The sequence below is a fragment of the Garra rufa genome, chromosome 2 (assembly GCF_049309525.1).
Source record: "Garra rufa chromosome 2, GarRuf1.0, whole genome shotgun sequence".
In the NCBI taxonomy this organism is placed as follows: Eukaryota; Metazoa; Chordata; class Actinopteri; order Cypriniformes; family Cyprinidae; genus Garra; species Garra rufa.
This window is the reverse complement of record NC_133362.1, coordinates 26,467,783-26,483,519: the sequence shown is the minus strand read 5'-3', so window position 1 is coordinate 26,483,519 and position 15,737 is coordinate 26,467,783. Positions and strand designations below refer to the sequence as shown.

At 35.9% G+C, this 15,737-nt stretch overlaps 1 protein-coding gene across 6 annotated transcripts in view; it reads left to right on the top strand.

The window, feature by feature from the left end:
- Positions 1-15,737, top strand: part of khdrbs2 (KH domain containing, RNA binding, signal transduction associated 2) — a 107,315-nt gene that overhangs the window by 53,022 nt on the left and 38,556 nt on the right. For all 6 annotated transcript variants that reach the window (XR_012353871.1, XR_012353873.1, XR_012353870.1 and 3 more), the window contains exons 3-4: positions 1,417-1,533; positions 8,459-8,605. Coding sequence is in view for 2 of the 6 variants with exons in the window: in XM_073835046.1 (XP_073691147.1) it covers positions 1,417-1,533; positions 8,459-8,605 (264 nt within the window). In the remaining 4 variants the exon portion in view is untranslated. The remainder of the gene's footprint in view (positions 1-1,416; positions 1,534-8,458; positions 8,606-15,737) is intronic.

The window sequence follows — 15,737 nt, the reverse complement described above, 5'->3', positions numbered from 1 at the left end:
TTGAATCTAATTTTTCTTTGTAAAAGGCAAAAAGTTCATCATACAGATTTCAAATATAAGGATTTATTAGTTTGAATATACATTGAACAATCATAAAATCTTAGTTGATTGTACAGTATACTTTTTTTTTTTAACAAAACATCCCTTGTTTCGCCAGTGACTGCACATTTTCTGTAGTGACCACATTACATTACAGAACATTTGCATACTAAAACACTACTAAAACATATACTAAAATACAAAAAAATTTGCATTACGTACTAAAAGTTAGTTTATTTCCTCCAAATAAAGGATTATGTGTTTCATTTTGTCACTACCGAAACGGTCGTGACTGTTATGGTAGTGACAATTTTATGGGACATTTATATCATAGTTTTTCATGTCTTTTGCCAAAATAGACGAAAATGTGTGTATATTAGTCAGAAACAACCAATTATTTATATGCGTTCTTGACATCCAAAACATCACTTTCTTATTCCGTTTTATTGTCCTGTGTAAAGATCATACAAAATGTTTTTTTAAAAGGTTTCTCAAAAACGTATTACATCTAAAGTGAATTTAGAGAGGCTGCTGGCTAAGGGGATTGTAACAATACATCAGAGAAAGTGATGAAGACTGAACACGAGCAGACAGTGATGAAGTGACACTGTTATAAAGGGAATCTGATGCACCATTTTATACAAGGGCACTTTTTCTTACAATGGCAGCATTTATTGACTATTTAAGATTTGTTGTTATCATGGGCATTAAACAGTCCTCGGCGCCCAAATCTGATTGCAATTTGTAAGAGTCCTCAGATATCCCTTTGAAGATACATTGGTATGATGCACAGATGTGAGTAAACCAATAGAGAGAGAGAGGGTGAAAAAGCTGTGAAGGCCAAGTGTTCTCAATGACCGCTGATCTGCTGTGTGACTGAAATGTTAGTTGCTGCCCCAAGGCGGTTGCTGGATAGCTCATCATCTGGGTAGTATTACTTGAATCCCCATTGGAAATGAACTCATTATGTTATGCCTCATTCAAGCATGGACTTCTGGATCGTTTTGAAGATCCCTTTTGGCATTTGGTACATGTTATAATATCTCTGAAAGCAGTGGAGCCCAACCACTGACCCCAAACATCGATTAGACACATGAGTGGCTGCAGTGCCCTGCAGAAACAGGTGTAGACTCTCACATCTTTTTTAATGGCTTCTGAAAAACTTCAACCTAAAAAATGATTGACGACTGTCACAGATTTCATTTGGAACCCAAGAAGAATTTTTCATTCGCTCACTGTAACCGCTTCTGCGCATGATGAGAAAAACCAACGTACTTTTGAATGTTTTTTATTGACTGTGAGGTAACGGAGGCAACTGTCTAGGAAGCAGGCAGTGTGAGAGACCAACCGTGTTGCCTTTTCTCTCCTCTATTACAGTTTAATTTTGTTGGGAAACTGCTGGGGCCCAGGGGCAATTCCATGAAAAGATTACAAGAGGAAACAGGAGCAAAGATGTCCATCCTCGGCAAGGGTTCAATGAGGGATAAAGGCAAGGTAAGATGATTGGCAACAACTTCTTTTTCGATCCTCCCTGTGCACTGTGTAAATGTAATATATTCCACAAATGCTTTGAGTATTATTATTATTATGATGATTGACATTGATTTGTTTATAACCCTAAATGCCATAACTACGCCAGCATATTTTTAGATATTAAATATCTAAACTAACTGCTCAGTAAGCAAAATGCCTGCATTTGATTAGACCTGTATTAAACCATTTGTTGATGAGAAAGTATAATAGTATGATAATTCACAAAAAAGTCAAAATTATTAAAAACAAAATAATACAAAGATAATATGTAAGTTAAAGAGTAGTTGTGACATGCTAAATCAAAATTATGAGATTGAAAAGTCTTAATTATAACATAAAATGTTGACTTATAATTTTTACTTTGTTTCACAATTGTGACCTTTTTTCTCATTATTTCATACTTTTTATGAGATGGTATTCAGATTTTTTTAAACATACTAAGTCATGCAGTATTCTTTTTGTCAGTTATGACTTTTTAATGCTATTTTAACTTTTTAAACTAATAATTATGTATTTTTATCTTTTTATCTCATAAATTATGAGATAAAAAGTCATTATTCTTAGTTAGAAAGCTGGGCAATGATTAACTGTGATTAATCACATCCAAAATAAAAGTTTTTGTGTACATAATATATATATATATATATATATATATATATATATATGTGTACTGTGTATATTTATTATGTGTATGAATACACATACATGCATATATTTAAGAAAAAAAGTTTTATTTATGTATTAAATATATTTATATATAATATAAATTATATGAATATAAATATATACGTGTAAATACATGTAAATATTTGTGACCCTGGAGCACAAAACCAGTCGTAAGTAGCACAGGGGTATATTTGTAGCAATAGCTAAAAATACATTGTATGGGTCAAAATGATAGATTTTTCTTTTATGCCAAAAATCATTTGGATATTAAGTAAAGATCATGTTCCATTAAGAAATGTTGTACATTTCCTACCATAAATATATCAAAATGCACTTTTTGATTAGTAATATGCATTGCTAAGAACTTCATTTGGTCAACTTTAAAGGTGATTTTCTCAATATTTAGATTTTTTTGCACCCTCAGATTCCAGATTTTCAAAAAGTTGTTTCTCAGCCAAATATTGTTATATCCTAACAAACTATAAATCATCATTGGAAAGCTTATTTATTCAGCTTTCAGATGAATTATAGATCTCAAATTCAGAAAATTGACCCTTATGACTGGTTTTTTGGTTCATGGTCACATATATTGTACGTGTGTGTCTTTATGTATACATAATAACTATACATAGTACACACATACATATATATTATATAAACAAAAACTTTATTTTGGATGTCATTAATCAAGATTAATCGTTGCCCAGCACTATTAAGTCATTTTTTTTTTCAAAAAGTTGACATTATGACATACTAAATCATAATTCTGAGTCATAATTATGATTTAGTATGTCCTATTTTCAGCTTTTTTATCTTAAAACTATGACTTATCTCATAATTTTGACTTTTTAATATAATAGTAATGATTTACCAAAGCATGATTTTGTTCTTATGTGGAGGAAATGGGCTTCCATAAGCTTATACATGTTATTCACACTACATTTATTCCAGAGCAGAGTACTTTATCCCTTAAATCCAGTAAACCTTTCATTTCTGTGAGTCTAACAAGCGCCAACAGTGGCTGACAGAGCAAAGTGTGAGATGATGCTGAGACTGAAGATCATTACCTCCACTACATGCCCCTAGATAGAGGAGGAACTGCTGTTTTTAGCATTACTGATGTTGAATACATTTTAGAAGAGAGAAATATATATATATATAATATATATCGCAAACAATATCACAAATGTAGCACTGACTCACAAAGACTGGCAACCTAACAGAATCAACAATATCTCTAGGTTTAAAGGAGCTGTTGAGAGACTATTCACAGTATGGATCTTTCTCAGTGGATCTGATTTATACATGTGCTTTGGATTGAGTTGTGGTGAGTGTAATGTTTAGAAATGGCATTTTGTGATCGAGCCAAACAGCTGCCCTAAGAGACATGCTGGTCATTTACATAGCCAGAGAATCGTTCCAAATGTAATATTTCTCGGTTTGCTGCTCCCGTCATCTCATAATAGGCCATCCTGAATTCCCCAGCTCAATGAAATGTTCTTTTTAATGTAATATTATTAAATGTAACTCCATTTAATGAAAAACATTCATATCAAACAAATATTAGTTTTCTTTTATGTAGTGTATGAAATAGCCTTGCTTTGCTTATTGCTTCATTCTGTGTTCTAAAGTGATTTTACCACAGTTAAGGGGTGTTGTTAGGCACAAGTGAAGCATGGAGATTTGGTATATTATTATAGCATTCAGTTAGTGTGTGAATATTTACAACAATCTTGAATGTTGTTTAACTAGTGACATTTTAGAGCTGGAACAATCTAACAACAACATAATGAAAATTAAAATCCGTTATCGTAAGATTTCCACAAAGTAAACAGAAACTTTGTTTGTGCAATCAGCAATGCATTTACAGTTACCTGAGAGTGTACTATGAATTATTTACACAAAAGCTGTTTGTCCTGATTTAATCTCTAAAAAGTGTTCTGAACTTGTTAGAGGAATGGATTGTGGTGCACAGTGCAAAACCCAGTGTCTTGTTCACATTCCACCTGCAGTCTATTTTAGCCAGATGCTACAGGCTTGGGCACTGGTTAAGCTGTGTGCTATGAATATTTATACATTCTTTTCAGTGCAAACACCTCGTTTCTGTATAAATGAAGCTCTTTAAAATGCACTGGATTTGCCTATGGATCAATAAATGTTGGTGGTTTCACTAAAATCAGATTAGTTGGTCTATGACTTAAAAAAGAGTAATGAAATATTTTTGCATATGCAGTATAAATAAGATGTCAGAACAATTTGTGACCCTGTTGTATCCAATGAAAATTAGATTTGACTAGATTTAGGTCCAGATTTACTAAACAGGGCAAATTAGCGTTTTCATAAAATGCAATTCCATAAAAGCGCAGTTGGGAGGGGAAAATTCTGCGTGTGTGGTTTACTAACAATGCGAAGATTAAAAGAAGAAGTTCACTTCCAGAACAAAAATGTACAGATTATTTACCCCCTTGTCATCCAAGATGTTCATGTCTTTCTTTCTTCAGTCGTAAAAAAATTATGTTTTTTGAGGAAAACATTTCAGGATTTCTCTCCATGTAGTGGACTTCTATGGTGCCTGTGAGTTTGAACTTCCACAATGCAGTTTAATTGCAGCTTCAAAGGGCTCTAAGCTCTTCAGCTGAGGAAGAAGGGTCTTATCTAGCAAAACGATGAATGTAATCTAACAAAAAATGACAGTTTATATACTTTCTAACCTCAAATGCCCGTCTTGTCTAGCTCTGTGTGTACTCTGTGTATTCCGGTTTAAGACAGTTAGGGTAGGTCGAAAAACATTTAGAGCTGTTTGAAGCTGCATTTTGGAAGTTTAAAATGTTAGAAAAAATCCTCAAATGTTTTCTTCAAAAACCATAATTTCAGAAGAAAGAAAGACATGAACATCTTGTATGACAAGGGGGTGAGTAAGTGATCTGTAATTTTTTGTTCTGGAGCTGAACTTCTGAACTTCTCCTTTAAATAACAGACACAGTCAAATAATTTCCGTAATGACCAGAGCAATCTACCAAGATTATCGCAAATTACCGCCTGCTTTAAAGGGGTCCTATTATGCTTTTTCACTTTTTGAACTTTAGCCAGTGTGTGGTGTGTATGTTTGGGCATAAAAAACATCTACAAAGTTACAAATCTCAAAGTCCACTCCAAAGAGATATTTAGTTTTTAAAAAATCCCTTTCAAAGAACTACAACGAACGTCTGATGTTTTCCTGATGCTATGATGGCACAACGTAAATCCCGCCAACTGAAATTTAAATAGTTGGCGGGTGGGGGATTTGCCTAACTTTAGTGATGTATTAAGGACACCTTCTTCCCACCAGCTTCAGTGAGCCACAGTGCGGCTGGTATAAACGTGAGCATTGACTAGTGTCTGCGAACTGCTCCGGTAGCCGTGCTGGAGCTGCGGCGTTGTTGTGTGCGGTATAGAAGGTCATATTTAAAATGTAAGAATCACTTTAATTCATCTTACTTCTTTGTGAAGGGGCGTGGCAGTACTGGAAACGCTGTCTAAGCTGTTTGCCAATTGCAACGCAGTGGGACTGCTAACCAATCACAACACATTTGGTTTTTCGGAAGGTGGACCTTCATCAAACCTGGAACTAATCGAGCCATTTGTGCCAGTCTGGGGAGAGAGCTATTGTAATAATGTAAATTATGTGAAAAATAATGATAAATAGTGATTTCATTTTAATAATCTCCTCCCATAAATTTTGCATCTGAAAGGGAAACTCCTACAAATGCATATTTAATAAGGTCAGGCGCAAAAAATAACTGTTATTAAATCTCGCCCTTATTTTTCATATCGCCTTTTACATACATGTGCTTGTGTCTGTGTGGCTTGCGTCCATTTATATATCAGCAATGAGCAAACTGCATTGCGCAGATCACGTCATGCACACAGCCATCATTTTTACCATTACCTAATTTACATAATTTAATAAAGTGAATTGTGTGCTCAAGCAATGCAGAAAGCATACAAATACAAGATGCATTTAGGGCTATAATCCTTTCTTAATGAATTCCCCCTTAGACTTTAATTTAAACATGCATATTTTTGACTAAAATCTGTCTATTTAGCAATTATTTCACAGAACCATACAAGACCAATGTTTTGTTACTGTTTATTGTCTTACATTGTTAAATGTTAAAAAGGTGTCCGAAAGAAGAAAATAAGACAGGAATATGCATGGTTTGATTCCAAATAGCCGTGTTGGGAGTTTCTACAAGCAGAAAGTTTTATAAACACAGAATTTCACACAGTTTTAACAATGCAGATGAAGCATGGTCTGAAATCTATTTAAATTTATGGCAGAACTCAAACAAGAGCCCGTTGGATTGTTTTAAATCCCAAAGGCAATCATTAATGCAAACATATTCCATTATAAAGAGTCACCTTGAGCTGGTACAGGTTTGTTATACATGTGAAATTAAGAGTCTGCTGTGCATCTTTATAGACTTGTCTGTGCCGTATTTGAAAGTCCTACTGAGGTCTTCATATAACAGACTCTCTACATCCAAGGATCAGCAAAGCAAAGAATATTGCATTTCGAATGATTCCCTGGGCAAGTAAATGAACAGCTTGTGTCTGAGGGCAGCAAATTGACTGAATCAAAAATGGCATTTCAGGATATTACATTCACCACAATGGCAAAAAGACAATTCGTGTTGCGCAAATCTCAATCTGGGGATAGACACAAATGTTATAGCAGAAATATTTAACTCGTATGCTTAATTTTTATGGAAGGAAAATAAACGCAGTGTTTATTATGACCCACAGTGCCGTTTCCATGAGTTTCAGGAGTAGATTTTATTTGGCTCCATAAGCTTTTGTTTGAATGTTTCAAAACTGAGCTCTTTAACTTCATGGGGGCACTGGATAACTGTCAGGCTTATAAGTGTCAGATTCACTATTTGTACTTTACTGGGAATAAATTTGAGGAACCCTTCATTTTGTCACATTTGAAGAGGATTCTGCTGTGCTTAGACATGCTTTCTTGAGCGCCTTTTGAAATGCATCCTGGGAGACAGACCTACCTTTTGAAACAACAGAACATTTTCTTCATGGATTGACATAAAAGGAAAGTTAAAGCTTTCAGGCTTGAAACAGAACAAATGTCATCTGACGAACGGTTTTCCGGGGGACTGTAAATGAGGCGGTAGACTTTTCACCATCTCCCGCTTCCCCTTTTGTCTGTCCGTTTTTAAGTCAATCTGGAAACACCCACAGCGTCCACACCTACACGTATATATTTGTGTCAGAACCATCTCATCTTCACAATTTGTCAGCGCCTGTATACGGAGCCCCACAAAATATGATTACGCCTCTCAGAAATGTTGTGAAAGCTTAAGTGTCTCCTGACCTTTCGTCCATGCAAAGCATGATGGAAAAAGTGCTTGGGTCACTTTGACATGATAGAGAGATGGCATCGGTAAGTGTTTATTAAAGTTGAAGGGGCTACAAGGGCCCGCATCAGTGATCAGACATCTGTGAATGGCCCCTACATCAAAGCCCTCCTGTCTTTAAGAAGAAGCCACAGCCGAACGGCAATCAACATTAGACAGAAATGTTGGCTACCGTAATTACAAGCTTTGTGAAGTTTTTTGAAGAGCAACAGAACACCTTCAGCAATCAGAGCGAATTGAGAAACTGAATACTTCTGTGAAATATCACCCTTTTTTGCTCTTCGGATGGCAGGATTTTATCAGAAAGGTGAAAGTGTAAATTTTTTCTGCCAAAAACCCCTTGGGCAGATTTAAGCATAATGATTTGCATTATCTACATACCCATTATCTGTGTTACAGAGTAATGGTGTTGATAGCTTCCATTGTTCACAATTTTCCCATGCTGTTATAAGAATTATTGTAAAATGTGCGCTAAAAAAGCCATCTTTCTGACATTTTGTTAAAATACATCCAAAAAAACATCATCACCTCTAAAGATCTTCTTTCTTAAAGGAATAGTTCACCTAAAAAGTCATTCATGTTGTACCTGTATGACTTTCTTTTCTATGTGGGACAAAAAGATAATTTGAAAAACGTCCCACATGAGGGAGAGTAAATGATGACAATTTATTTTTGGGTGAACTCTCCCTTTAATGCCTTTCCAGTTCACTCTCAGTTCAAAATATGCATAAGTACTATTTGTTTAATTCTTTAATGATATGATTAATTCTTCACACAGAGGTCCTGACTTGATATTTTTCTATCTCTAGGAGGAAGAGCTGAGGAAAAGTGGAGAGGCAAAATACGCCCATTTGAGCAACGATCTTCATGTTTTAATTGAAGTTTTCGCACCACCTGGAGAAGCCTATTCCCGCATGAGCCATGCCCTGGAGGAGATTAAGAAATTCCTTGTTCCAGTAAGTTCATAGAGTTGGATTCCTTGAGAGGGATGGTGAGCTGGAAGCAATGATGAGATGAGTGCTCCAGCCAATATTGAACTCTAGTGCTCTGCTGCATGCATAAATGTGTTCATGTTTATTGCAAAAGAGATTATAGAGTTATGCATATGATTAAATATATACATATATCAGCCTTACAAAATTAGATGTATAATATGTTGGAACTGGCTAGAAACTGAGATTATGCTGCTGGTTTCTGATAATATATTTTCAAAATCCACATTAATTTCACCCTAGGGTATACATTTTCTTTAAAAAAACAAATGGATTAGTTCTGCTTCTGCATTTTTTGACTATGTCAGTAAGATTTAAGGTCTCAGGTGTCCCCACAATGTATCTGTGAAGTTTCAGCTCAAAATACCCCACAGATCATTTATTTTATCTTTTTTTTTTTAATTTTGAGTGAAAGCAGAAACACGCTGTTTTCGTGCATGTCTCTTTAAATGCAAATGAACTGCTGCTCCCCGCCCTCTTTTCCAGAATAGAGCTGTGCCTTTACAGCTCATACATCAGATACTCTGTTTCCATACTGTTTATCAAGTCTATCATGCTCAAATCATGCGGCTTAAAGCCATATTAGTTTAAACTTCTGATATACAGTTTTCTGAGCGCACACATCCGAAGCACATGCACAGAAAGCAGCTGTCACGCGGCATGTGAGTACTAAACTAAGTTCTCTTTCATGTCTTATTGCACTTAGACTGTCAAATACACACAAGTTCATGTTAAAAACTCACGAGTTGCAAATACAGTCGGTTATGTCTGTGAAGGTAAACTGCTGGGAAAGAAATTGCATGTTTTATTAGATCTGTGTGGCAGCAGTGTAATAATTAGGGCTGCAACTAACGACTATTTTAATAGTCGACTAGTCACCGACTATTGAAACGATTAGTCGACTAATCGGATAATTATTCAATTTTTCTCAAATTTAGCATGAGATTGCTTTAATTATGTGGAAAATTATAGTAAACACAAGAAAGAAGGGGGTACTTCAATGAAAAATGCATATTTTGCTGCTGATAGGCCAATTCATACTAAAAGTAAATAAAAATGCCCTGTCTAAAACCAATTAGGCACAGTGCTCGGTCAGTACAGACATAAATGCATAAATTAAGAAACTCTATAATTTTTTTAATGGACAGGCACATTTGTTTTATAAGAAAAAATAAATTAAAATCAAGTAAACATTTTCTTCCTGTAAACCATCAGCAGCAATAAAACAGTAAACAAAAATGTATATCCAAAACAAAACGTATTGGCTTCCATGTTATTTAAATCTTACCGAGGCCAGCCAAACTCCGTTTCATTCAACTGTCCGACGTGCTTTCTCTTTAAATGTTCGTGCATCACAGAGGTGCTGCCGTGATGCGCAAGGACTGCTTTACAAACCATGCAGGTAATATTTTAATTCGCCGTAGCAGGCTAAAATGCTCCCAAACTTTACGCCTGTTTCATACATACTCAGTCTGCAGTGCGTCTACAGTCCGTGTGCGTTACGTATGCGGTGCAGAAGAAGCACAGACTCGTTTTGCTTTCACACAGAACGCGTTTGCAGTCCGTACATTGTGAACGTTCTAATCCGTTAACATGGGTGTGGAAAAAAAAACGCACTGCAGACGGAGTATGTGTGAAACGGGCGTGTTTTGGTACGCGCAGCTGCTGCGTTGGACGCCGCCATTTCTGTTTGTTATCGCTCAGCATAGAAGCTGCGTATGTGCGACTCTCGGCAGAAAGATGCCTCACTCGGTTGTCTGGCGACAACATCGACAATGAAATTCATTGTCGACTATTTCTATTATCGATTTTTGTCGACAACGTCGACGAATCGTTGCAGCCCTAGTAATAATAATCGATAAATCCACTGCTCTCTTGTCTTCTCTGAGGCTGGGACTCTAAATAGTGTTCTGTGCTTGTTTGTACAGCCAAAGACAGAACAGTTAGCATTCTTTGTTCGAACCTTTGCCATGGTGTTAGAACTGGTACACGTTATTGCTTGTGAAAACACAATGGCAATGCCGTAGGTAGAAATGTGCAGATTAAGGGCCGGTAATATTATAATAAGATCCCCGTTCTACCTCACGGTGCAAGCAAAATCTTTTTGGAAAAAAAAAAAAAATCTCCTTTTCTTGGTTGGTAGATGCACTGGGGACCCGATTATAGCAATTAAACATGAAACAAGTCAGATTTTCATGATATGTCACCTTTAAACATTTTTAATGTTTAAACATTTTCAACCCGAATCCTTTGAACAGGAACATACACACACTAGCTTTCTTGTAACGTTAGAAAAAGTGGGTCCTAGAGCTCTCAAAGGTAATTAATATGTCAAATGAATATCTCTGTATATAGTCCAGACGGTAAATATTAATGTAGCAGTATGAGTTGTTGGCCTCAGGGAGGAAGCGTTCTAGGAGAGATTCCCTACATTCACCACTCCCCGCCCTGGGCTTTAGGCGGGCTCTTAGCCTCTTGGGCCACATCTTTGCATCATCCACAGCACTGATCTGGTCACATCCTCCATATGTATTGCTGTCAGTGGTCTTCCAATATTTTATACCCACTGCAGAATACCAAGCAGATGAGTTTTCAATCTCAATAGCTCTGTTTATAATCTATATCTGTAGGTATTTTAAGACATCATAGACACGCTCCTGACATAATTATGATAGCATCCTTTTTTAGCCAAATACTAAGGCAATGTGTATATCCATTTCAGTTAGGATGCTGCCATAAAACCACCTTCCTATGTAGGCGAGGGTTTGGAGCTAATGTCTTGACGTTTTTCTATCTTTGAATGCATTTATAGTGGTCTACTCATTTATCTTTGTCAGAAAGCTTGATTCCTGTCAGGATTAAAGGAGTGTGCTGGAATCTCAAGATGCACTTTGAAATGTTAATAACATCTAGGCAGCCTTGTGAATACTTCATAGTATTTGTTTTATAGAGACATGATATTACAAATACACTACATGGCACCTTTCTTATTAAAGGATTTCGCTAGGCCCCTTAATTCCAGTGAAAACAAACCTTAATGCTACGCCACACATGACATTCTAGTGTATTGTGTGCTTCTGACTTTCGGGAAGCCATTTTCTGTTCCAGCATCACACTGTGCAATGTCACAGTGCACAAAGAAAAGTCCATTAAGAAATGTTTTACTGAGTCTAGTGTGGAATAACTTGACTGACCTGCTCCAAATTCAGACCTGAACTCCTATTGAACACCTTTGAAATGAATTGGAACAGAGTGAAAGCCAGACCCCCTGACTCAACATCATTACCAGCCCTTAGTGATACTCTTGTGTCTGCATGAGAGAAAATCCCAACATCCGTGTTTCAACGTCTGCTGGAAAACCTTTCCAGAAGAGTGGAAGCTGGGAGACCCATCTCTTAAATAATGCAAACAAACAATTGCAACTGCAATTATTTAATTAAAAATAAAGTAAAATATGCAATTTATTCCTGTGATGGCAAAACTGAATTTTCACCATCATTACTTTAGTCTTCAGTCTCACATGATCCTTCAGAAATCATTATAATATGCTGATTTGCTGCTCAAGAAAAAAATCTGATTATTATCAATATTTAAAACAGTTGTCCTGCTTAATATTTTTGTGGAAGCCATGATACTGCACTCTTAAAAATAAAGGTGCTTCACGATGCCATAGAAGAACCATTTTTGCCTAAATAGTTCTATAAAGAACCTTGTTCTTCTATGGCATCACTGTGAAGATCCTTTTACAGCACATTTTTTAAGAGTGTATTTTTCAAGATTTTTTGATGTAAAGTGGAAAAGAACAGCATTTATCTGAAAAAGAAATCTTTTGTAACATTATAAATGTCTTTACGATCATATTTTGTCAGTTTGTTGCATCCTTCCTGAATAGTAGTGTCTTTTTAAGACAATAGTCCATAGAGACAATGATTTATGTTGCTTCAGCTGTAAAGATATCCTTGTCAAAAAAATAAAGCTGCACACAGATTATCTCTAGCTCTGGATTAAATTGCACTATGAATTGTATAGATCCATTGAATGAATTTTGTAATTCCGGATTAACTGTATTTAACACAAAATGAATATGTCTTTAAAAAAACAAACAAACAAAACGCCTTTGCAACCTGGGCTACTGATAGGCCTAAACCTTTGTTGATAAAGCCTACAGAAAGCCCATTATGTGAACACGATTATACAACCTCACACATTGCCACAGGAAAAGAGTGATTCATGCAAAACGCAGCATCTCTAGGAGGTGTGAGTGGGCTCTTCTCAGCCTCAGTACTGTACATCTATTGACTCTAGTCTCATTAAGAAGGAAACTGGCGAGATTTTGCAGGAGGAAGACTTAGATATACCATTAATACAGAGATTATGTACGGAGTTAGAAAAGCAAAAGCAAGAGTTTTTTTATATCAGCCTGACGGGCTGGCTGGACACAATTTGGCCTGGTCTTTCTAAGACTCCCTGTTTATATCCTAAATCAATGCATTACCGCTGTTATTAAATCTGATTCAGAACATAATTAGCTTTACCACGAGACACTCTACATAATGAGTCCATCAGAATGCTCATTACATCTGATCAGTATAAAATACATTTCTGTCTGTCCATGTGTTACCCCTCATTTCTCAAGGCAAGGAATCAGTGAGATTGTTTAGGCTACGACATGGACTGCCCTGGCAACAGGGAAACCTAGCTAGTGGTCATCCAAGCACCTCACCTAACATGGTATAGAAGCTATCAAAATTCCTACTTCTAGGTTTTAGATTTCTTTGGTGATTGTCTCTGTAGTTACTAAGAGCATCTTCAGAGGACTCTGAAATAATCACCTCTTTAAAAATATGTCTTATTTGTCCTATTTCCAGAAGTTTCACCAATTAGCACTGTAGAGGGTGGATATTTATATAGTGTTTTAGTAAATGTACTACGGTTTGGGGTCTTTTTTGAAGGAAATTACATCAGGGATTAATTAAATTGATCAACACATGACAGCAAAGACGTTTACAATGTTATGAAAGATTTCTATTTCAAATAAATGCTATTGTTTTGAACTTTATATTCTAGATTTATATCATAAAATGTCTTATGGTTTCCACAAAAACAATTAAGCAGCAAACCTGTTTTTAATTTTGCTAATGCTAAAATTTGTTTCTTAAAGGAGAAATTCACTTCCAGAACAAAAATGAACAGATAATTTACTCACCCCCTTGTCATCCAAGATGTTCATGTCTTTCTTTCTTCAGTCTTAAAGAAAATATGTTTTTTGAGGAAAACATTTCAGGATTTCTCTACAGAGGATTTCTATGGTGCCCTCAAGTTTGAACTTCCAAAATGCAGTTTAAATGCAGCTTCAAAGGGCTCTAATTCCCAGCTGTGGAAGAATGGTCTTATCTAGCAAAACAATCAATCAATTTTATTTTCTAAAAAATAACAATTTATATACTTTTTATGCTTGTCTTGTCTAGCTCAAGAAAGTTAGGGTATGTCAACATCTCATTTTCTCCTCCTACTTCAAAATCACCTTACATGGCTGTTTTACCTTTTTTCGTAAAGGGCGTTTGATCATCTTTGCACATTAACTTTGTAAACACTGGGTCGGTACTTCTGCACTGATGTCGGATGATTTTGAAGTTGGAGGAGAAAGTGAGATGAGAGTTTTTTGACCTATCCTAACTGTATTGAACCAGAATATGCAGAGCTAGACAAAATGAGCATTTATATATATATATATATATATATATATATATATATATATACATGGGCGACATTTGACTCTTGAGTCAGGGGGGGCAAGAAAAAAAATCAGATGTAAGCATTAAAACAGTGCCCTACGGTATTGCAGCACATCAAAGCAGTTAATTAAAGCGCTGCACTTCAGCCCGGGCCGATGGGCCCTAACTTTTTTTTACACCCCAGGGCTACGGCTTCGGGCCAATTTTCACGTCATAGTTCAGACCCGGGCCGGCATCGGGCCTGTTTTAGGCTTCTCCTTATTTTCATAATTTAGACAACCATCAATTATGGTGAAGAAAAAAAATGCCGCGCTGGTGGAAACAACACGAAACTTCACTTTCGCTTTCGCTTTTGAGACCGACTCAGACACCGTTTAGTGTGCTTTAGCGCAGCTGAATCCGCGTTCAAGCGCACACAATAGGCTAAAACTCACCCCAAGCACCGGCAAAAATAAATAACAATGAATGTGTCGAGGAAAGAGTAAGGACATAAATGAATTATTTATTAATTAATTTGTGTATTCTGAGTCAGTGTCGCAATCTCCTTTTTGGACGCGCCTTCAGAGAGAAATTCATCTTTACGGATTACATGAAAGAGTTTGTGCTTTTGATTTGTTTTATTTCGTTAAGTAATTATTTAAAGCTTTCTATAAATGTATTTATTATGTCTGTGAGGCATGCATTTCGCTTCATTTTGTTAAGCACTCCTGTTCAAGAACCAGACGGCAGAAAGCACATAATTTTTGTTTTCTTTATTTTATAAAAATGCTGTAACGTTTTTTTCGATGTATTACTCGTACTTTGTGAGCAAAAATGACGGATAATTTTAAATTGCTTCCAATGAAAAAAATGCAAGTGATTGCGCTGGTGCCTCGATGTCCTGCAAGCTTTAGCTTCCACTTTCTGCACAAACTATGCGCATATAGCTCATATGTATCTGTAACGTTTAAACTACCATTGTTTTATACTTGAACTGTTTTATATCTATAGATTTCATTTTAGGCAAGTCGTGATGATTTGAGAAGGCAAACTGATCAAACAGACTATGATCAGTCTTCCGCTGGGCGCTGTTCGGTAAATATATATATTTTTAACGAATAAAAAATGCTCCAAGCGTTTTTCTAAATTAGCTAAATAAAAAACGAAACTAAATATAAACATTTTACCATTACATACAAAACTGAACTATTTTATAGCTGAAACAGTAAGTTGTTTTGGGAGAAGGGGAAAATATATTTTTATCCCGTCTATTGCTTCACCGTTATTTCGAGAATAAACCCAGCGTAAATATGCAAATGTCACTCCCAAAACACATCAGCTTACATGTGCCGAAAAACGAAAGTTTCATACAAATTCTAAAT